Source organism: Nansenia antarctica, assembly GCF_963989245.1.
Source record: "Nansenia antarctica genome assembly, chromosome: 5".
NCBI lineage: Eukaryota > Metazoa > Chordata > Actinopteri > Argentiniformes > Microstomatidae > Nansenia > Nansenia antarctica.
This window is the reverse complement of record NC_137690.1, coordinates 17056469-17080259: the sequence shown is the minus strand read 5'-3', so window position 1 is coordinate 17080259 and position 23791 is coordinate 17056469. Positions and strand designations below refer to the sequence as shown.

Genomic DNA, 23791 nt, shown 5'->3' with positions numbered 1-23791 from the left:
TTGTATAACCCACCTGTATATGCATAGACTACATAGATTATATAACCCACCTGTATATACATAGACTATTTAGATTGTATAACCCACCTGTGTATATGTTTTAAGGGCCTACTCTGCTAGCGATGGCTGCTGCTCAGATACAGAGGCACATCAAGGGGAGAGCAGCATTCACGCAGAAATATAAGATCCAAACCTGACACGCTTCCCTTTTCTACACCACAGAGAGTATGTCTGCTCTATGCCCTACTTTTCTATCTGGATGTTGTGCCCCCCCCCCCCCCCCATCCCACCCCCCCCCCCCCCCCCCCATCCCACCCCCCCCCCCCCCCCCCCAGCCCACAGTCACTGACTCACACAGACATGTTCTTATGGCACGAAAGAACACACAGTCACCACATAGCACAGGCAGTGAGGCGGGTTGTATACTACTGTACAATGTCATCATCACTCCGTTACCAGCCTGTCAACACAGAGCAGGCAGTAACACAATGTTACATGCTGGAAAATAACAACAAAAATCACTTCTGCTACAGTCACACCAGAGTATTAACTAGGAGTGAACGAGGAACTGTGTGCTTCTCAGGGTGGTTCAAGGTGAGTGTGTGTTTTGTTCTGTCTCAAGGCATCATCCAGCAGAGAGGAGCTATTGTGCTGACTAAGTCTCACTGCACCCAAGCAGCTGATAACAAGACGATGCTAACAGGAATGTGTTTCAGAAGCAGAACCAACATACAGAGGGGCTCTTTGGCAAAAACAACAACGGCACTTTTGGCCAAAGCAAACTTGCACCCAACCCTGGTAGATAAGTACAGAGTCATAGTGGTAATTTGGTGGTAGGTACGGTATACACCACCTATTGGTAGGGTCTGGAGTTCTTCCTCATCACAAGGGAAAACTCCAGGCCTTAGATACCGGTCATCTAGAGCCCAGGAAAACCTCTGGACCCAAACTATCATGTCTGTCCTCTCTAGGTGGTTTCCTGCTGACTGTCTGTAGACTCTCAATGCTGAAAGGAGCCTGATAAAAACATACATCTTCATTATTACGGTAGATTAGATTTCCTATTTTAAATCAGTGCCAATGTCACACAGTATAATAACTGGTACTGTTATACTAACTTCTACTTGATCATTGTCATCGATAAAACACTTGCAACATCTGGCAAAGGCAAAGGTAGAGCAACTTAAAAGTAACTTAAAAGTAACTTAAAAGTAATTATATCTATATATCTATAGTGGATTGAAAAACAGACAGACAGGCATAGACAACTTCCTTCCTTACTAATGTTTCATATCATACACTAGGGGCCGGTTTCACAGACAAGGCTTAAGCCTAGTCCTGGACTAAATCACACTTTCAATGTAAAATCTCCATTGAAGATGCTTTTTAGTCCAGGATTAGGCTTAAGCCTTGTCTGTGAAACTGGCCCTAGAGGTTTGACTCATTATTAAGCCACAGTGAAAAAAGCACAAAGCACAAAGCTCCACTGAGAAGACAGGCTGATAGCATAATTCAGATTTTCAGTCTGGTCCAGTCCAGGTAGAGTCAATGGAAATGACTAGCTACGCTCACTGAACTCAGGTGCTGGGTGGCTAGTTTGATGCCCAGCAGCACTTTCAGCATTTGCAGTTCCAATAGTAGGTAGGTGTCGCTCTGTGCTCCAGCATATTCAGGGCTTATCTGAAATGGCTCCCCCAAATATGGGTCATATCCATGCAAGAGTATGACAGCTAGCAGTCCTAGCAGAGAGTGTCTCAGAGTTAGCGTATTATGTTAAGGTATCGGAGGTCAGGGTAGAGGACGTTAGCCAGCAGGGAGAGGAGTCTTGGTCCGTCATTCAGACAGTGTCCTGGGTAGTGGATGAACTGAAGAGCCTTACCCACAGAGTCCCCTAGATCAGTATACTGCTTACTGGTGGGCATGGCCTCCAATACAGCCAGAACCTAGAGATAGACAGACACACACACACAAACAAAATACATCATGGAAGGACAGGGTTAGTTAGTGTGTGTGTGTGTGTGTGTGTGTGTGTGTGTGTGTGCGTGTGCGCGTGTGCGTGTGCGTGTGCGTGTGCGTGTGCGTGTGCGTGTGCGCGTGCGCGTGCGCGTGCGCGTGCACCTGTTGTGCTTTAGCAGAGAGCTCCAGGTCTGTGTTTGGCTGGAGACGGAGCTGGGTCTCTGATGGTATCTGGACGGAGAGAAATGCTGCCAGACTGCGTACCACCACCCTGAACCTACACACTCACACACACACACACACACACACACACACACACACACACACACACAGTTTACAAAAACATACGCAGAGGGAGAAAATAAGCAAAGATAACCGTGAGATGTGTGTGTGTGTGTGTGTGTTTTGTGCACCTGTTGGATAGAGGTGACCTCCTGCCCAGTCCTATAGCTCCCAGAATTCCAGAGTTCAGCCTCTCCTCTCCCAGCTGAGAGAGGCGCGTCTGCAGCCGTAACAGCCCCAGCACCACAGCAGGGACCTCCCCCGGTCCCAGCTGCAGCTGCTCCACAGACAGACACATTGTCTTATGCCACCACAGGAACAACTTGGCCTCGTCATCTGGTCCGCTGCAAAAGAGGCATCACAATCAATGGCCACAAAGAATCTTCATTTAAATAGGAAGAAAGTAACTGTTGAAAACCAGGCAATTGACTCACTAAATCAGGTTCTCATGACAAAATAGTGATTGAAATACCAGCTAGGCTAAGAAGTCTGTATATTATACACTGTACATATAGGTTATAGGCTACTGCCTGTTTTGGGGAGGGGGGCGGGGGTCAGACCTGGGGAAGACCTGATTGGTCCATGTGTTGAGCAGTGCGAGCGTGCGCCTGTCATTGGCTGCTGTGTGTTCCGTGTTGAGACGCTGCAGGGTGAAGGCGTGGAGTGTCAGGAAGCTGCCCACTGATTGGCTCTCGGACAGGAAGTCATCTACAGTCAACTCAGGCAACTGCAGGGACGCCAGCACAGGACCCCAACCTACACTCTCCTCCTTCGCTAGAAGGGGAAGAATGTGAAACAATGTACGTAAGAATGTACGAAAAGAAATATATGTATGTAAGTCTCGTAAGAAATGGGTCAAAATTAACTCCTTCAAAGAAGACTGCACTCCCTGTCAGTGAACTGAGAAGCCCACTCCCTCTCCCAGGTTACCGTGGTTGAAGAAGGCGGTGATGCAGGCCTCTGTGATACGAGTCATGTGGCGTACGGATGCTAGGCAGCGGGAGGAAGCGGTCAAGAGAGGCAGCACAGGAACTCCTGTCCCTTTCCTGTCCAGCCAACCAATGACGCGAGCAGCCAGGGCCTCCCCTGTAGACACGCCCACCCTGTTCAGCAAAGCCAGCGTATCGCAGAACAGACCGCAGAACGCCATGTGCCTCTGCTCCAAACCCACCTCTGGATTAAGAGAGAGAGAGAGAGAGAGAGAGAGAGAGAGAGAGAGAGATAGAGAGAGGGAGAGATTAGCAGAGGGAGAGGGAGAACAAGACAAAGAAAGGTCAAAGACAATCTTCCAAATTTAGAATAATAACGAGGTTGATAATGCTGAAGCTAATGATGACTGATGATAACAAAGATGTCTGACCTGGTGGGTTGAAGGTAACGACGCTCTCCAGGAGAGTGTCAAGCTGAGACTCCAGGCTGCCCAGGCTAATGCCGCCAGCCTGCTCCAGCGAGACCAGACACTGCACACTCCAACACACACACACGCCAGCCTTCAATGTCTCCTCCTGAGAGGTAGGGAGGAAGGAAGGGAGAGAGGGAGAGAGAGAGAGAGATAGAGAGACAGGGTGAGAAAAGATAGAAAACCTAAGTAACAAATCCACCTAGTTTCCATCATATTGCGTTCTCCTATCCGATGTTACCATGTGTTATGGACTAAATGAGGGCCATCGGGTGGACCGCCATCCTGTCTGTTCATAATAAATACAGACTGCTGAATAGTCTGCCATTTCCTCTCTCTCTCTCTCTCTCTCTCTCTCTCTCTCTCTCTCTCTCTCTCTCACCCTGTGTGGTGTTACGTGAGTCCGTGGCGTGAGCCCAGCAGCGGAGCGCAGTGATTGGAGCAGCATCAGAGGGGCAGAGTCCGCACTGAGAAGCAGCGATGGTGGGTAGTGGGTGCCTACATATCCCAGAATCCTCTGGTAGGAGGAATGGTCCACCTGGTGCCAGGGCAGGGAGGAGGACTGGACCAACAAACTCAGGAGTGGGGAGTCCTGCAAGGAAGAGGTGGGTGTTTTCTGACGGTTTAACCCTGATGATCTCAAGGCTTCTCAAACAAAGATGAGGCTTCTCAAACAAAGGGAGTTGTAAAAAAAAGTCGTGTCCACTCACCGGTTGGCTGAGCAGCTGCTCCTCCTTAGTGAGGAACACCAGCATGTAGAGCAGATACACCAGCATGGTGTGTGTGTCGGGTTGTGTGTGTGTGCTGGCACCAGGAAGGGCTGGAAGGGTGCGTGTATCTGTTCCCGCACCACGCACGGCTGCTGGGGTGTGTGAGTTGGAGGTGGGTGGGGTTTGTAAGCTGTCACTCAGAACGCTGACCCAGTTGACCTCACAGAGAATCTTCCCCAGAAACAGGAAGCAGCTCTTGGGACTTCCTCTCTCCACCTGCAGGGAGAGGGGTTGAGCTTGAGCAGTGCAACACATGCGACACGGGTGTCACAATGAGTAAAGACACACAGGTAGGCCATCGAGTAGGCTAGTAACTAGGGGTGTTGTAGGGAAAAGGGTCCAGGGCTTGTTTTTGGATCAGTGTTACGGTTTAGGAGTCAGGGTTAGTGGTAGGGATAGTGTTTAGAGGCCAGGGTTAGTGTTTAGGGGTCAGGGTTAGTGTTTAAGGATCAGGGGGTTAGGGGTTTTGGGTCTCACGTTGAAGAGCTGCTCCATGAGGTGTGTGTCTGGGTGCAGGTGTCTCCAGGGCAGGGTGTGTAGGTGTGTGTGGTACAGGTAGAGCAGGTACTCAGGGGTACGAGGAGAGGTGCAGCTCTCACAGTACTGCATCAGACACAGCCACAGAGCCCCTTTCTGACCAGGCAGCAACCGATCTGCAACACACACACACACACACACACACACACACACACATCCATGAACAACTTCTTAAATAACTTAAAACAAACACACAAACACACGCACACTAGCGCACTGAGCTCACCTCTGAACTTGTCTTGTAGAGTGTGTGTGAGCTGGGCATACAGGCCCATGAGACAGCCTGCTGCACTCGCGTCAGACTCCAACCAGGGACAACACTTCGGGTTACTGAGAGAGAGAAAGGCGTGAATTACTACATCTCATTTCCCAATGTGTTTCCATAAGTGATTCAAAGTGATTCCGTCCACTGATCTAAAAGTATTCTGCAGTGACATGTTCCCATCTGCAAGGGGAGGTAGGAGGGGGTGATGGGTTAGAGATTAGAGAGCAGTAACTAACTAGCCATACCTCACATCGTCTGTGTCCAGGACTAGGACCCAGGGCTTAAACAGCCTCACTATCTTACTGTGCAGCTCCTGCAGGCCTGAGAGAGAGAGAGAGAGAGAGAGAGAGAGAGAGAGAGAGAGAGAGAGAGAGAGAGAGAGAGAGAGAGAGAGAGAAGAGGGTGAAGAGTAGTAGAAGGAGATAAGAGAGGACCTAAACAACCCCAGTTAAGAACAGAGCAGAAAATACTTAAATAAATCCTTGACTAAATGCATTCCCAGTCCCAAACCAGCCCCTGGCCCCGACAAACGAGGCTCTCTGGTACCTTTAAGCATTCTGCTGCTCCCTAGTGGCTCCCTGGCGCAGGTAATGAGCTGCAGGTTGATGAGACAGTCAATCAGATGGCCGAAAAACGTTACGACTTCACTGATGTAGGGCGCCCAGGCCGAGTACAGGCCGAAGCTGCGGAGGTCCGCCTTATTGAGACGAATCCGCAGGAAATACTCACTCAGCCAATCGACTGTCTCTTCCATCTTCGAAGGACCAAAGAAAAGAAAGGCAAAGGGGTCAGGGTTGGGTTTAGGATTGGCTTTCATCACTGTCATCACCAACTGCACAATCTTTTGTGTGGCTTTATAGTACTTACTGGTGGGTGTGTGTCATTCATGATGAATAGCTAGATGCAGTTTATTCAACCAGTCATGGGGCCGGTTTCACAGACAAGGCTTAAGACTAGTCCTGGACTAAATCACACTTTCAATGTAAAATCTAGATTAGAAAGATTAGACGTAAACCTTGTTTGTGAAACCGGCCCATGGTTTACTACAGAACATAAGCATGAAGAGTGAGTAGTTTCACCTGCTGTGGGGAGAGAGAGATGGGGGCTCGGTAGGGGGAGGCTGGGGCGGTACTGAGGGTATCAGCTGGGGGGTGAGGAGGGGTGAGGGTAGAGGTGGTCCCTGGTACTGCGGTGGTCTTGATGTTGCGGAGGGGAGGAAGGGAAGAGCAGCCCAGCACACGCAGAGTCACCTTCCAACACTCTGGGCTCAGCAGCTGATCTGACGAACCTAACACACACACACACACACACACACACAGACACACAGACACAGACACAGACACACACACACACACACACACACACACACACACACACACACTTATTTTACAGCTCGTAATCAGAGCACACTAAACAATTTAGAATCCTGTATTCGCAAAAGAAAACACACCGACCAATAGAGAATTGGTCATTGCTCATGTCTGTTTGCCTCAGGCTTTGGAAACTACTTCCAGAGTTGAAACTCTTCCAAGAATATCATCCACTCTTAACACAAACATACTCTAAAATAAACTGTTCCACACAGCCTTACTGGTCATGAGCAGGCGGAGACAGTCGCTGTAGTGGTCAGGGAAGTGGTGGCGCAGCAGCAGAGTCCAGTGTCGGGTGAAGAGGTGAAAGGGCGTGAGGAGGTCAGGCTCGGGGTCGCGACCACACACACACAGAGCACCGTGGACCAGTTCTAACAGACGAGTACGCTCAGAGAACACCGGCTGGGCCTCACTCAGCCAGTGGGTCAGGTCAAACTACCGAGAGAGGGAGAAGGGGAAGTGAGGTCAGCATCGTTTGAACGTTGTGTGGGGATCGACATTCCCTCTACAGTTAATATAACAAATAAATCATGTTTTTCTAGCATTCCGACTGCCAATGGCCCCTGACCCGAGCATAGATTACTTTTTCCTGCTATGACTGGTGGATTTAGATGATTCACTCATTTAAATGTCAAATGTATTTGTTGTAAGTCGCTTTGGATGAAGGCATCTGCTAAATACCAAAAATGTAAATGTCATGTAAATGATTGTGTCAACGTTGCCATTATGTTGTGTGATGGTTGTGTCAATGTTGCGTGCATCCTGTGTGGAGGTTGTGTATAGTTCAGGGGGAATGTGAAACTGACCTTGGTGAGCAGCATGAAGATGACATCGCCACTGTCTGGGTGCAGTGATGTCACCACATCCTGGTAGAGGGAGACCAGCTGATTGGGTGCTGCGTTGGGGGTGAAGAAGGGGGAGATGAGAGGGCACAGACGCCTCTGCTCCAGGATGGTCCCCAGGACACGGCCACACTCTGCCTGCGTACCTTGGATGAACACCTACACACATACAACCAGGATACTTGAATTAGAGTACTAGTATATAGTTATAAAGTTACCTGGTCTTTGAAATCATTCATTACTTCTAATCAGGTGTGTGTGTGTGTGTGTTAGTGGGGGGTGTATGTGTGTGTGTGTATGTATATAGTACCTGTCCTAGTATCTCGACACAGGAGGAGAGGTACTGCCGTGTGGGAGGATGGCGGAGTGTGTCCTCACACACGAAGGAGACCACATGGTAAAAGGTGGCCACTCCAACACTCTGCACTGCAGGGGTGGGCTGGGTCTTGTACATATTCACCAGAGCCCTAAACACACAATTATGATTGGTAATGTGTAGATTCAGTGGCAAGAAGTAGTAAGTGAACCCTTTGGAATTACCTGCATTTGTGTATACATTTGTCTTAAAAATATGGTCTGATCTTCAATAAGTTACAATAATGAACAAACACAATCTGTTTTAACTAATAACACACACATTATTGTATAGTTCTTGTCCATTTTGAATACATCATTCAAACATTCACAGTGTAGATTGGAAAAAGCATGTGAACCCCTAGGCTAATTGGAGGCAGGAGTTAGCAAACCTGGAGTCCAATCAATGAAACAAGATTGGAGGTGTGGGTTAGAGATACTTTTGACTTATAAAAAACACTCAAAACATTTTGAGTTTGCTATAGGCTAGGTGCACGATCTCCACTACTTCCTGAAAGGCACCTTGCATGAACATATCCTGTCTCACTCTATTGGTTTAATTGATTAATCAGCTGTGCAGTGTGCACTGTGTGTTCCAACAGTTTACCGCACAGCTGATTAATCAATTAAACCAATAGAGTGAGACAGGATATGTTCATGCAAGGTGCCTTTCAGGAAGTAGTGGAGATCGTGCACCTAGCCTATTCACAAGAAGCATCTGCTGATGTGAGCCATGCCTTGCAAAAAAGAGATCTCAGAAGACCTATGACGAAGAATTGTTGATTTGCAGAGCTGGAAAGGGTTACAAAGTAATCTCAAAGAGTTTAGATATTCATCAGTCCACAGTTAGACAAATTGTCTATAAATGGAGACGATTTAGTACTGTGGCCACCCTTCAAGTGGGCGCCCAACCAAGATGACTCCAGAGGCACAACACAGAATACAAATAAATAAAAAAAGAGCCCTAGAGTAACAGCTAAAGGCTTGAAGGAATCATTGGAACTTCTTAACATCTCTGTGCATCTACCATACGTAAAACACATTGAACAGGCATGGTGTCCATGGCAGGACATCACGGAGGAAGCCGCTGCTCTCCAAAAAAAACATTGCTGCATGCCTGAGGTTTGCCAAATAGCACCTTGACACTCCACAATGCTACTGGGAAAATGTTTTGTGACTGATGAAACTAAGGTTGAATTGTTCAGAAGAACATGCAGCACTACGTCTGGCGTGAAAAGGGCACCGCATACCAACATGAAACCATCATCCCAACAGTGAAGTACAGTGGAGGGAGCATCATGATTTGGGGCTGCTTTGCTGCCTCGGGGCCTGGGCAGCTTGCCATCATAGAGGGGACAATGAATTCCCAGGTTTAGCAAGGTATCCTACAGGATACCATCAGGGTGGCTGTCTGCCAGCTAAAGCGTGGGTGTTGCAGCAAGACAATGACCCTAAACTTCTAAATAAATCTACTAGACAGGCTCCAAAAAAAGAAAATGGAGTGGCCCAGTCAGAGCCCAGATCTTAACCCAATAGAGATGCCGTGGAATGACCTCAAGAAAGCTATTTACACCAAACATCCTAAGAATATGGCTGAGCTGAAGCAGTTCTGTAAGGAAGAATGGTCCAAAATTCCTCCTAAACGTTGTGCAGGTCTGATCCGCAGCTACTGGAAGAGCTTGCTTGAGGTTATTGCTGCCAAAGGAGGGTCGACCAGTTATTAAGGGTTCACTTACTTTTTCCACTAGCACTGTGAATATTTAAAGGGTGTGTTCAATAAAGGCATGAAAGATTACAATTGTTTGTATGTTATTAGGTTAAGCACAGTTGTGTTTGTCTATACTTGTGACTTAAATGGAGACCTTAAATGAATGAACATTTTATGACCAATTAATTCCAGGTAATTCCAAAGGGTTCACATACTTTTTCTCGCCACTGTAGTAGACAGTCATTTCGAACCTTACATGGCGGGTTGGTGTGTGTGTGAGGGTGTGTGTACTGACGTGATGAAGTTCTCGGTGTGGACTGCTGCCTGGGCCAGGCTTTGAGGAGGAGGAGCCGTGGAATCTGCCTGAAGCTTCTTGATGTCACTACGCAGAGATGTGATCTTCGTCTGCACCGCCTCCTGCTTCTGAACACTCTCACACTGATCAAACACACAGATCCATTAAAGGTGGGTTAATTATCTTGGCAATGGAATCTAGGGGTGGGCATCGACGATCGATAATTGATCGATAAGGATCTTGGGCGATCACAAAATAAAAAATGTGGTCGATCACAAAAAAAAAATCGTCGATGCCCACCCCTAATGGAATACTTTTTTCTTTCTTTTTTGAAACTGCATGGAAAACTAGATGGGGATGAATGTTATTGTTATATTACACAGTAGTAGATACCAGTAATAATTGTGTAACAAAATCCTCTCTCAGCTGTGTGTGTGTGTGTGTTGTGTGTATCGTACCTTGACGATGATATGTGCTGGTCCCTGGCAGGGCTGGCCCCCCTTCCCTTTGCACTCCAGCTCCATGGTAACCTGCTCTGGTCGGTTTTTGTAGAGCAGAGGTAGACTCTCCAGCAGCTCTCCTTCCAGCGCCACCTGCTGAGCCTCCCGTGCCACTGCAAGTCTGGAGACAAAACATTTAGGAACACATTGCTATAGGCTACACCAATCTCATCAGGCATCTAGGGGTGTGTGTGTGTGTGTGTGTGTGTGTGTGTACTGTATACCTGGCCTGGTCCTGCAGAGCGCTGAGGTCTATCTGTAGCAGTCCTACAGCAGCTTTAGTGTCTGTGAGGCAAGTAGGAGGGACTTCAGCCACTGGAGCTTTCTGATGCTGCAGCTCAGGAGTGGGCCGCGGCACAGGGTGCTTCTGTAGGTTGGAGAGGATACGCTCCCTTGCTACACACACACACACACACGGACACGCACACACACACACACACACACGCACACGGACACGCACACGCACACACGAGTAGAGTAACAACCCAATCGAGAAATGTAACATTTCAGGATGAAATGTGTGTGTGTGTGTGTGTGTGAGCTTGTGTTACCTGTGCTGGGTTGGGTGTAGTCAGTAAAGGCAGAGTTGTTGCTCTGGAGGAACGTGGGTTCACTCTTCACCTTCTCCCAGAGAGAGAGAACATCCTTCTCATCATACTGAACACGCTCCTGGTCGACATACTCCAACCACAGCTCCTGCAACACAATCACTACATCAATCAATGATACTGACGATACACTACGGACACACGCATGCACACACGTCGGATGATTAAGAAGTTCCATGACGCTTCAGTATTACAGATGTCAGGTCAGTTAAAGGCTGCTCGATCAGGCCCTCTGTCTCTCTACCTTCAGAAGGATTTGTTTTTGTCTCAGGCCAAAATGCTAGTGCACCACTCAGCATGGTGAACACGTTGAATGATCAGACGTGATGATTAGATTTGCCGTCTCTGGTCTTTCTCCCACTGCTTGTAGTTTCCTCAAACATCCACGCTACTTTGATGTATCTCTCCCTTGGGCTCACATTGGATTCAATCATTGAAAGACACTGGTGATCTGATCTCATCTTTTGACTTTGCACATCCCAACTGAGCCCAAGAATTCCTAACACGCACGCACACACACACACACACACACACCTGTTGTCGCTGCATGACCTTGGCAAGTCTGTGAGGGTCGTACTGCTGAGGCAAAGAGGGCAGGTATACTTCCTTATTCTGAAGAGTCTCGTCGTCCAACCACACGGCAAACACACCCAACAGCCTGGAACGAAAGTGTTTTTTATAAAAGGTTATTTAGTTATTTATTTCCCTTTTGGAGGTAACATAAGCGTCAGGTCACCATACTACTTCTACTGGACCTACCTAACTAGCTCTGTGTGTAGCTGTGGGGAGGTGAGGTAGGGGGGCGGGGGGGTGTCGGGGCTGTCCTCCCCCTGACTGGTGGAGTCTGTGTGTGCAGGGGGGACCCTGAGGGCCTGGCTGGCTGCATGGTGGAAGTCAGACACCTCCTGCAGCCTCTGTCTCAGCTCTCTGAGCAACGCTGCCTGGGAGGAGCCTTGGAAGAACCTGCGACCGATACAGCCACCCACCTCCAACCTGGAGACACGGAGACATGAATGAACATCTATAGGAGTCAGGGTTCGAGATATAGTTATGGTTATATGACATTCAGATTGTGTGTTTAGGGCTTGGGAAAACGGTTTAGGTTTTAGAGGTTATCCATAGGCTCATGCAGGGTTATGGTGTGTATGTGTGTGTGTGTGTGTGTGTGTGTGTGTGTGTGTGTGTGTGTGTGTGTGAGGGAGTATATCCTACCCGTATTCAGGTCCAGGCTGGCGCAGGTAGAGCTGTAGGAACCTCTGCCACACCAGGGGGAGGATGGGGTGGTCAGGGGGTGTGGCTAAGGCCTGCCACGCCCAGCGGTACACCTGCAGCCTCTGCAGAGACGGAGCTACAGGCAGCTTCAGACGCTGCTGGGCCTTCTGGCTCACAAACGAGAAAGAAAGAAACACACACACAAACACACACACACACACACACACACACACACACAATGAGGTACTATGCAAATTGTTTTTGTATTTGCATTTGTGGTGTGAGCAGTTAGTGTGTGTGTGTGTACCTTTAGCGCTTGGTCCGGAGTGAGGTTGTGGTCTGAGAGGAGCTCGTGCTCCACACAGCGCCGAAGCTGAGAATCCTCTTCAAACATCCCCTCCATATTCAGCACCAGCCAGGCAAACCATACCTGCAGACACAAACACACCACACATCAATGATGAAGAACATAACTGAGGACAAGCACAACGCTTCAGAACATAACCAATCACGTTTGCCCTCTCTCACCTCTCCACTCATGGATTGGCCCTCTATGAAGGAGGGTGTGGCATTTCCAGCAATCCATCCAACCAGAGAGGAGAGCAAACCCCGGTCTCCATGGTAACCTAGGGCATTCTACAGGAGGGGCAGACACAGAGAGAGCACTGTAGACAATCAGGACAATACCCGCAAACAATACTGTAGTTATAGGATTGAGAGAGAAAGTGTGTGTGTGTGTGTGTCTGGGTTTCCGTTAACCGGCAATTACCGGTCTTTGTCCGGTAAATGTTGTTGAAGTCCGACATATTGAAAAGTCGTCGGACATATTGTCCGGTGAAAATAATTCCCTTTGAATACAATTCGCTAAAGTTCACATTCTGATTCCTTCTATTTAAAAAAAAGACGAATATATAGGCTATGTATTTCTTTTATTATGATATGATTTGACACCGGCATGATGATGACTCCTAATGTGTAGGCCGGCCTATGCGAAACAGCGCACAGGTGCCACATGGGATTGATGCCAGATGGGATTACAGCTTAACCAGTCTATTACCGCTTAAACACAGTAGCCCATTCGGCGGTAACCCATGCCTATCTGGCAACCCTGCCAACCCGTCCACCATAGTAATACGGTTTCTTGATTTCCCATCTATGGGTGCGTTCGTAAACACGCTCTGGAAATCCGATCAGCACTCGCGGAACGCCTCTCGTCCAATCGAACGACTCGGTCGCTCTGTGACATCGAAGCCAGCGTGCGCTCCGGCGCTCTCAGAGCGTGTTTACGAACGCACCCCTAGAAGTTTCTAGCCAGCTAGCTGAAGCTGCTACACACACTAGAGCCATGGCGACCGAACGGCAAGTTAAACAACATACTATAAAAGTGACATTGTTTTACTCATTACTCATACATTTGTTGTCATTCAGTTATACAGTTATGTTCTTCCCATTGTCATACTCCCGAGCTAAACGAAATGCCTTCCCAACCAGCGAGACTTATAGAAATGACGTTGTTTTATTGATTTAAAAAAAAAGGGTAAAACTGGAAAGAGAAAATAGAAAACTCACATTAATCCCAAACAATTTAACAAACTTCAGTTAACGTAATGTGGAGTCCGTTCATTGATCGATGCTGTCTGTTCAGTTCCCAGTGAGGCGCCCGTTCAGCGCTGGACATAATGGCATAGCGCTCATGCGAATCATGTTATATTATTATATATTATATAGCTCGCATCTAATCGTATCGGATGAGAAATAGACATTAAATGGCATATATAGGCCGCTACACAACAGTAATCACCGCGACAAACAGCTATATTAGATTTGGAAAAAAAAAAATATGATTTTGCAAAAAAAATTTTTTATTATATTTTAATATGATGACCGGAATATATCACGTTTGTCCGGTAAATCGAATTCTTCCCGGACACGATGTCCGACGGCAAATTTTTCTAACGGAAACCCTGGTGTGTGTGTGTGTGTGCGTGTGCGGAGAGAGAGACGGTGAACTTGCATTATTATGTGTTTGTGTGTGTGTGTGTGTGTGTGTGTGTGTGTACCTTGTGCAGCTGGTACAGTATTTTCTGCACACACTCCTCCTGGTGGTGTGTGAATGCGGCTCGGCAGATCTGGTCCATGAGGAACAGAACTGTTCGGTCCCGGTACCACAGATTCTGCTGGGTTAGGATCCCCACCCAGAACTCTAGAACCACCTCAGCACCAACACGGCCTGACCTAGAACTCTCTACAATGTGAGTCTAAAAGAGAAACACAGATACAGAGTACACATTGATTAATGGAATAACTAGCCTAACTAGTTTCTTAGCCCTGGACTAATCTGGCACAGTAACATAATACAATTCTAAGCTTAGCATAATTGTGTGTGTGTGTGTGTGTGTGTGTGTGTGTGTGTGTGTGTGTGTAGTACCTGTATGACGCTGTTGAGCAGGCGTACGTTGTCTCCATAGATGGCTCCAGTGAGGAGAGGCGCCACCCGGTGGGTGACCTGCTGTGTTACACCCTGAGGACACACACTGTCACACTGGAGGAACAACTGAACACAGCTGACAAATCTGGTGGAGAGAGGGACAGAAGAGAAAGAGAGAGAGAGAGAAGAGAGAGAGAAGAGAGAGAGAGACAGAAGAGAGAGAGAGACAGAAGAGAGAGAGTTATGGGGGGATTGTGTAAGGTAAGGTGCGTAGAATACGTGTCAGAAGCTGGTAGAAGTTGAGGGGGTATGTAGGGGGTATGTAGGGGGTATGTAGGGGTTTAGGGGGTAGTGTTTAGGGTGTGTATCTTACTGAGCGTTCTTCAGCAGGTAGACGCCAAGGGGGTATGTAGGGGGCAGGATGTTGCCCAGTAGATGTGCTGCTGCTGTCAGGTGACGAGACTGAATCAGACTCTTCAACAAACCCACTCCTTCAGTACAGAAGAGCTCCAGACTAAAAGAGCAGAGAGTGAGAGAGACGAAAAACACACACACACACACACACACACACACACACACACACACACACACACAAATATTCACTATAAGGTTTATTAAAATGAATGCTTTTAGATCCAGAGTAAAACACTGTGGTTCAAAGGACCCACATTTTTTTTCAGAGGTACGAGTGAGTGTGTTAAAAGGTTGTGTGAAAGCGCAAGCAGACCTGTGTCCAACAGTCGTCATGGCGATGGTCAGGTAGCAGCCAATCGGAATGCCTGCCTTCACAGCTCTGAGGACAGAGTGCATGCTGGGAGCATGTGTGAGCTCAGGGGAGGGGTGAGAGGTGGAGCCAGGAGCAGACCAGGCTGCTTGAGGGTTCCGGGCGTTGGCATGTAGTTTCAGCCGTAGCAACAGTTGCCACGCCCAATGGCTGAAGGAAGCCTCGGGAGAGACGCCCAGGCGGAGAACACTGGCCAGGTAGGACACCTGAGAGAGAGGAGCTACATTACAGTGTGTTGAGACCTCAGTGAGAAATGCACTGTCAAACTAAATCAACTGGAAACCAACTTGAAACTTGAGAGACATCCAGTTCGATGTCCAGTTTAAAAGAATTGTTTTGATATGAGTGTGTGTGTGTGTGTGTGTGTGTGTGTGTGTGTGTGTGTGTGTGTGTGTGTTACCTGTTTGATTCCCTCTGAGATGAGGCCGCTGTAGGGTTTGTCTGTGAGATATTTCTGAAAGGCTTCAGCAACCAGCAGAGCCACCTCTGTGTGGAGGGAGGAGGACAAGGCCAGGGTCCCGTCCTATGGAACAACACCACAGACACACTTAAACCAGGGGCTAGGGCTCAAGGTACATGTCAGAGTGTGAGAGAGAGAGAGAGAAAGAAAGTGAGAGAGAGTGTGTGTGTGTTTGTGTGTGTGTGTGTACTGTTACTGTAGTACCTGTGCGTAGCCCCAGTCCAATCCTTCCAGAATAACGCAGGCCAGTCGGTTCTCCACAGCAGAGAGGGGGTGTTGGAGCAGCCAGGCCCCGATCACACACACCTCCTCTGGCCTTGGCCGCCACAGGCACAGGGGCAGCTCTTTACACAGGTACAGTGCCACCTAACACACACATAAAGACTTAAGTCACCTACACGCGCGCGCACACACACACATACACACACACACACACACACACACACACACACACACACAGCCTACCATGCCGACTGTCTCTATGGTCTCTCTCAGTCTCTCCAGCAGAACAGAGATGATGTAAGGGTGGGCCGTTGCTATGGCAGCCAGCAGCTCCCGTCCCACCTTGGAGTAGGTCTCCCTCGTAGACACACTGACATAGGACACCTGAGGGGTGTGTGTGTGTGTGTGGGGGGGGGTGAACATGAGCAAATAAAAAATACAGCACAAAATTTGATATGTCAAACTTCACGTCACTCCCTCCTATCCGTCCCTTTCTCCCATTCTGTACCTGGTAGATGAGCATGGCGATGGTGGTGATGAAGGCGGGGTCAGACGGATTGGTGGGCGTGGCCATGTGGGCGAGCGCCGTGAGGAGAGAGATTCCGTCCGAGCTGTTGACCTCACAGAGCCAACTCTCAAACCTCTCCCGGTGCTCCGTGTCTGGAACACAGCAGGTCTATACATCACTAAGGAGGAGAGAGGTCGGGCCCCTGAGGCCTCGAAGGTGTCCACCGTATGTGTGATATTAATATTGTGTGTATAGCTTAACATTTGTTTTGATTACATCGCATACTGTGTTCTTTTATGTAAAATTTGATCATTTAAATACATTTTAGAACAATTAGAAAGTGTGTGTGCACTGCTGAGGGCTGTAGGTTGTTCCTGGGATGGGTGGGAGGATGTGTGTGTGTGTGTGTGTGTGTGTGTGTGTGTGTGTGTACCTCTGAGGGCCTGCAGGCATGTGTGAGTGTTGTCTGTTGTGCTGAGTGTGTCCAGTCCTGCGGTCTCAGCACACTGCATCACGTAGAGTACTCTCCATAACATGGAGCTGGACAGGGTCCCATAAGGCATTTCAGTCATGAACAACCAGATACCCAACCTGACAGAGAGAACACACACACACACACACACACACACACACACACACACACACACACACACAATCAATATCACCATAAACATTTCTATTCGAAATATAGAAATATGCATGCTGAGAATCAATGTTTCAGTTAGAAAATTCTAAACAATCTCTGGCAGCAGAAAGCCTATGGAACGTCAGATGAGATTCCCAGATGTCTCCCCCATCACCTCTTGTTTCTGAGCACGTGTACGACAGCTCTGAGGAACAGATGGTCATACTCCAGCTGGAGCTTCTCCAGAGAGAGGGAGTGTGTGTGTGTACTGGGCTGGGCAGAACCAGCAACACTCACATACTGGGCCCAGTGGTCACTGACGTAACACACTGTCATCCTGCAGGAGGCATACAGGAGGAGAAGGGTTACTAACGCAACTGTCTTCGTCCTCGGACAATGAGTGTGTGTGTGTGTGTGTGTGTGTGTACTGACCGCATGGTGTGTCCTAAGCGTTTCACTAGCTGGCGGTAGCGGGCCCTGTTGTAGGTGTGCAGGCCAACAGCTAGTAGTTCAATAACAGAGGAGGCGAATGCAAACACACGCATCATCTTCTGACTGGAACAGGCCTGGGGCTCATACACACCTGGAGACACACACACACATTAAACATCACTTATTATGGCAGAGGAAGAATCATTTACACCTCACACACATCCCAGATACACAGCCAGACACATACAGTGTCACCATGACCCATCCAGTTCTACACACACCTTGCTTGCTCATCCCCAGCATGTGTGTGTAGAGCTGCTGGAAGGGGAACTGGGACAGCAGGGAGATGAGGTCCTCCTCACACAGCAACAGCCAGCTGCTCTCTGGGTCCTCATCCTACACACACACACACACACACACACACACACACACACACACACACACACACACACACACACACACACACAAAGAGAGAGAGAGACACACACACACACACACACACACACACACACACACACACACACACACACACACACACAGACAGACACAAAGAGAGAGAGAGACACAGAGAGAGAGAGAGAGAGAGAGAAAGAGAGATAGAGAAAGAGAGAGAGAGATTTCCTTTACTAACACTACCACAAACCTACATCTGTTTTTGTTTTTTCATGAATACTATTTTATTGCATTATTTTGAAACTAATCAAGACAGCAGACACACATCGCCTCAGACAAACCAACATTCACGACACTTCAGATACCCTCCCTCCAACACTGAAACCCAGGGTTACCTCCTCTCCACCCTCGTCCACTAGTGTCCAGTTCCCAGACGCGGGGCCGGAGGCCGCAGAGCTCTGACTCTCACACGGCTTCATGTGGCTCAGGAACTCAGCACGGTGCCTGGAGAGGAGAGGCAGGTTAGTGGTCGGGGTGAAAGGTCACGGTTTAGGTCAGGTCAAGGTCTGGGCATGGTGTCTCTCCTCCTCACCTGGCAGGTGACATGAGGATGGCGAGAGCCTGCATGAAGTGCTGCACTCCAGAGGAGTTCCCCAAAACCTGGATCTGAAACACACACACACACACACACACACACACACACACACACACACAACACACACACACACACACACACACACACACACACACACACGGCATGTGTTAGATATGTCTCTTGCCAGAGCATTTTCTTCTGATGGCAATGATATGGATAGCTAAATATGCTAACTAGCAAATATGCAACAACAATGCATAACCTCTTCTTATCCACCTAATTTTTCTGGTTTTCTGCTCGAAATGACATGCCCACAGTGAATATAGAATATCTCCACAATCACAAGGGCCTTCATAATGATATTGTTATCAAATGAAAGCTAACACCTGTGGGGTGGCTGTAGAAGTGTCAGAATCAAAATCTATGTTACTGTGTCAGAGCAAATAGAGCTAGAACATTATAAAACATCTAAAATTCAGTCTAAAAAACAAACAGCTTTTACAGTGAATATCACCTTGGAAACCTGATAACCAAGCCCAAATCATCTAGGAATCAGTACTCCAGGGTCTTATTAGTACTTGTGCCAAAGTTGATGCTAGTAATGTGAGCAAATGCAACTTTGTACCTGTTTTAGTACAGGTATGTTTAGGCGGACACCTATATGTTTAGGCCATTTGGAGATATTTTGGCACCATCTTTGACCTTTGACCTTTCTCATGTATCAGATTTTTTTTTTTTTTTTTTTTTTTTTGGGGTTGGCCGACCAATGGTATGGAAATTTGGCGTTGAAACCGGACATGACACATTCTCCAGTTGGAGAAAACTGGATGTGACTTAGGCCGTGTTTACCGTCTCGGGGAAAAAAATGTGGCATCGTATAGCATGCAAAATTGTGAAAAAAATGTGATATCGATGAAGAGAATTGATCGAGGTAAACTCTTTATATCCCTTCGGATGCCCATCTGGGTCCGTGGATAAGAAGAGGATAACTATGCCAAAACTATGTTATATGATCATGTTCACCAAACAGAACATTAAATTACAGATGGAAGACCATTCAATCCAGAGAGAGGAGCGTGCCTCACCTGCAGGAAGGGTGCAGCCCACTTGCCCACCCCTGCAGAACAGCACAGTAGATGGTTCAGCAGGTATAGGTGCTCTCCTGAGGCCATACGCAGTAACACTGCCACCTAGGGATGAGGATGGAAACTGCATTAAAGAACAGATGAGCTACTGTTTGTCTCTGAATTAGTCCATTATCATCACAGCTTGGGTTGATGTATTTGTTTGCCATGCGCCTGCATGTGTTGAAGTGTGTGTCTGTGTGTGTGTGTGTGTGTGTGTGTGTGTGTGTGTGTGTTTGTGTGTGTGTCTGTGTGTGTGTGTGTGTGTGTGTGTGTGTGTGTGTGTGTGTTTGTGTGTGTGTGTCTGTGTGTGTGTGTGTTTGTGTGTACCAGTCTCTGCAGCCAGTGGTGGATGTCCGTCTGGAACTGTGTGTCGTCCAGGACCCGTCTCGTGAAGCTGAACAGAACACTGATGGCCTCCTTCAGGGGCTGGAGAGAGCAGGGATGGGTCTGGCTGCCGGAACACTCTGAGAACACACAAACACACAAGTCAAACTAATGCAACACAGATAACCAATAAGATGACCTGTCATGTGGACAATATGAAATGATAGGGGTGAAATGTGTCTTGAGCATGCATCTCTCACCTTGTAACAGGCAGTGCAGGTACGATTCCACCTGCAGGCGTGACAGCAGGGCGGTGTATGCGTGTAGCGCCACCTTCTGGTGAAGCAGCTCAGTGCGGGCCTCAAACAGCCTCTTCAGCTCACCCAACACAGACTCACTAAACTCTGCCTGCTGGAAACGGTGGTACCCACACACCTTTGACTGGTCTGCACACACACCCTGAAAGATGAGGAGATGGAGATGGAGGTAGAGAGAGAGAGAGAGAGAGAGAGAGAGAGAGAGAGAGAGAGAGAGAGAGAGAGAGAGAGAGAGAGAGAGAGAGAGGTGATGCACTATAGAATGTTGAACATCTAGTCTTTTGTAGAAAGCTCTTGTGAATGAACACCCCCCCACACACCCCCCCACACCCCCACACCCACACCCATACAGACAAACCCACCTACCCACCCACCTGTAGAGTAAGCTGTTCGTCTCTGAAGCTCCAGAGGCGGTTTTGTGTGCTCTTGCAGTCGGATGTGTGTGTGTGTAGCTGTGTGTGTGACTGGGTCAGCTGTCTGCGGCAGCACCAGTAATTTTGCAGGAGCTCTGTCAGCTCATGGCCCTCTTGCCGGGCCAGTGCACAGAACCGGGCTGCACACACCTCCACACCCTCGGCCCACACACGCACACCTCCGCCCGGCTCCCACACACTTAGCTGCTCCGATGAAAATGCCTGCAGGAAAGAAACACAACGGAGAGGAGAAACTGTTACAATTTGGATAGCAGCCTGGAAAATGTTTGCATTGTTGTGAATCCAAGTGATCAGTGTGTGTGCGTGCCGTGCGTGTGTGTGTGTGTGTGTGTGTGTGTGTGTGTGTGGTTACCTGTAGCTCTAGGGTAGGCTGGGGTAGTTCAGGGTAGAGTCTGGTCCTAGGGCCTACAGATGCAGCCAGCTCCAGGCTGGGGGGAGACGTGTCCTGCTCTGCTAGAGCCAGCACGGCAGGGCCCCTCGTCCCACAGGCCCTCAGAGCCTCCCCGCGGAGCTGCATCAGAGGGCTCTCCTCCAGTGTGGGGAGAGAGGGGTAGAGGGCAGGGGCGCTGGGAGCAAGTGGTTTCTCAAGCATGGGGGTGGAGGGCTGTACAAGGGTCTGGGTCTCTCTCCCGACCTCAGCGCTCTCTGGCGCAGCTCTGAGCTCAGCCCCCACATCACCCCTTCTCTCATCCTTCTCCTGTGGTAATACTGATGATAATGTTGACGATGATATGGTCTGTGATGTAGGAGTAGGTAATGGCACTGAAGGTTGTGCTAATGTCTGTGCTGAGGATGACAATGCCTCTGTTGTTGTTGTTGTTGTTGTTGTTGTCTCTGAGGGCTGAGTCAGGTCCTGCTGTTGTTCCGTGCCCTGGTAGGGCAGGCTGAGGGGGATGTCTGTGAACTCAGCGTTAAGAGGGGCAGAAGTGGATTCCTCAGTGCAGACAACGGGGGGCACTGTGGCCCTCTTCCCACCCTCTGTCTGCTTCTGCTTCCTGTCCTGTTGGAGGGGGGGGGGGGGGGGGGGGTAACATTAGAGATGATCTACTATATTAGAAAGACGCTTTGGTAACAAAACAAGAAAAGAAAAGCCTCTCTTTGGACCACATAGATACATGTCATGTGGAATCAGGTGACAAGTGCTCAGACAATACCCTCTGACTAGGTGTGCTTACCTGGGACCTCCCACTGGTCTTGGACTTGGTCTTCTTGGGTCGAACAGCTTCCATCTCCGGACTCCTGCTCTCATTCCTTCCCTCCCCACTCCTCAGATCACAGACACTGAAGGGTTGGTCAATGGGCCGGAGAGACAGGAATAAAGCGCCCCTCTGTATCTCCACAGAGGGGTGATTCTTTTTCTAATCTCTCATTAGTTTTCCAAACAGAATAAGAATCCTGCAAAACCTACTGTGGTGAACCAGCTGACTAACTATATGGCCCGAGGTCTAGCTGGCAATAACTTTTATGTTCAGAATGAGTTTTGGCAGTTTTCCTGTCTTCGGGTAAACATAAAAGGAAACCTAACTGTCCTCCTCACTCAGCCAGCAGGTTGTGGCGAAACTGGGTGGGTGACAGAATCTCTGGTGCCACACAAGGCGTGAGCTTAGAATGATAAGGTTCTATCTCCGTTTAGGGTAGTTCAGAGATATTGAGCGTCAAAGTTGTTACATTCCATTATGTTTTGTGAGATGGAACCTTTGTATTTTATTAATTACTGACTCAAAAACTTCAACATTTTAAAAATAACACCACACAGGCATTAATAAACACCTAATGGATCAGATTATGTAAAAAAAACAATTTTAATAAAAATGGAGATAGAACCTTATAATTCTAACGTCACCATCTGTCAAAGCGATCGAGCTTCACAACGCAAGCCAGAGAGAAGTGCGACGAATATTGTCGCGTTAGCTCGATGCGCTACACGCTACGCAAGAAAACGTAACGCACAATTTATTTAATTACGATCAATATGAAATATTAATTCAGTGTTGACAGCTTCACCGACCTCAGTAAAACGATGATTGATCACATCCAAGTGACATCAGGCGACACATCTCCGTCCCTGGGATCAGCTGTCATTTGTTTTGTTTTGTTCCTTGGACTGTGTTATCGCAATATTTGATCACGTGACCGATCCACCTCTCTACGGAACGCGAGAGGGGCCGTAATGCACGTCGAGAATAAATCGATCTTCTAATTATATTATTATTATATTTTTGGATTAAATATGTTATTTTAACTAACCGAATAACTTGTTTTGAAATTAAGTAGCCTATGTTTGCATGTTTGCTGGCCAGGGTTATGGAAGATTCTACAGTGACATAAACATAGAGCACATGTATAACTAGACTATATTTATTTCTCTTTTTCTTTCACTTTCGTTTTCTGCTCTAAACGAAAAGTTCTGTTCTGTTCACGGTACTGGAAGCAGAACCCGAAACGGCTCCAAGAATTCAACCTGCTCGACTGACAGTCTGCGATTTCAAGGTGAATGAATGAATGAATGAATGAATGAATGAATGAATGAATGGTCTTTATTGTCATTAATACAGTACAGGTACCATACAACGAAATTTGAGAGGGGGGGCTCCCCTGGTGCTAGGAAAAAAAAATACTAAAACAAGAAGGGAAAGAGCTGGTTTACATAAATAAAGGCTATGTACACTATCCACTCTATACTATACAAATAAAACACTGTGCTGTACTCTATGCTATGCTATACATATCCTAACATTTCCTATCTCTGAACCTTATGTACACGAGGGTTGTCATATTGCACATAGTATTATTGCACATTCATTTAAAGTGTCGCAGTTTGCAGGTTTGAAATATTCACAGTTGTATTTCAGTATTGCACTTGATTACAATCTAGTAGCTGCCATCAAATTGTCTAGATTGTCCAGGGCCTAGAACCTAGGTCTTTGCTGTGTTCAGGGCCTGAATGGCCCTAGGGTAGAAGCTGAGCTTCAGTCTATTTGCGGTAGGTAGGTCTGCATGTGGGGTACAATGGGGTACATATACAATGGGGTACATCAGACCCT

General features: G+C 47.9%; 1 protein-coding gene across 1 annotated transcript; it reads right to left on the bottom strand.

Moving 5' to 3' along the window:
* Positions 1-1446: 1446 nt before the first annotated feature.
* Positions 1447-21976, bottom strand: epg5 (ectopic P-granules autophagy protein 5 homolog (C. elegans); the record flags this gene model as incomplete). Its single annotated transcript, XM_080531410.1, has 45 exons — positions 1447-1943; positions 2119-2233; positions 2370-2582; positions 2799-3012; positions 3169-3411; positions 3599-3743; positions 4020-4229; positions 4348-4623; positions 4885-5060; positions 5171-5274; positions 5455-5530; positions 5756-5963; positions 6289-6497; positions 6801-7014; positions 7386-7580; positions 7732-7888; positions 9779-9921; positions 10237-10399; positions 10503-10674; positions 10830-10974; positions 11421-11544; positions 11646-11879; positions 12099-12265; positions 12406-12528; positions 12627-12734; positions 14159-14356; positions 14527-14671; positions 14900-15040; positions 15254-15516; positions 15711-15833; positions 15975-16136; positions 16236-16376; positions 16501-16652; positions 16934-17091; positions 17301-17462; positions 17558-17708; positions 17839-17953; positions 18346-18454; positions 18543-18616; positions 19631-19735; positions 20000-20136; positions 20257-20455; positions 20688-20948; positions 21100-21747; positions 21923-21976. The coding sequence occupies 45 exons, from the start codon at positions 21974-21976 to the stop codon at positions 1761-1763; spliced, it is 7815 nt and encodes a 2604-aa protein (XP_080387536.1). The 3' UTR covers positions 1447-1760.
* Positions 21977-23791: the final 1815 nt, after the last annotated feature.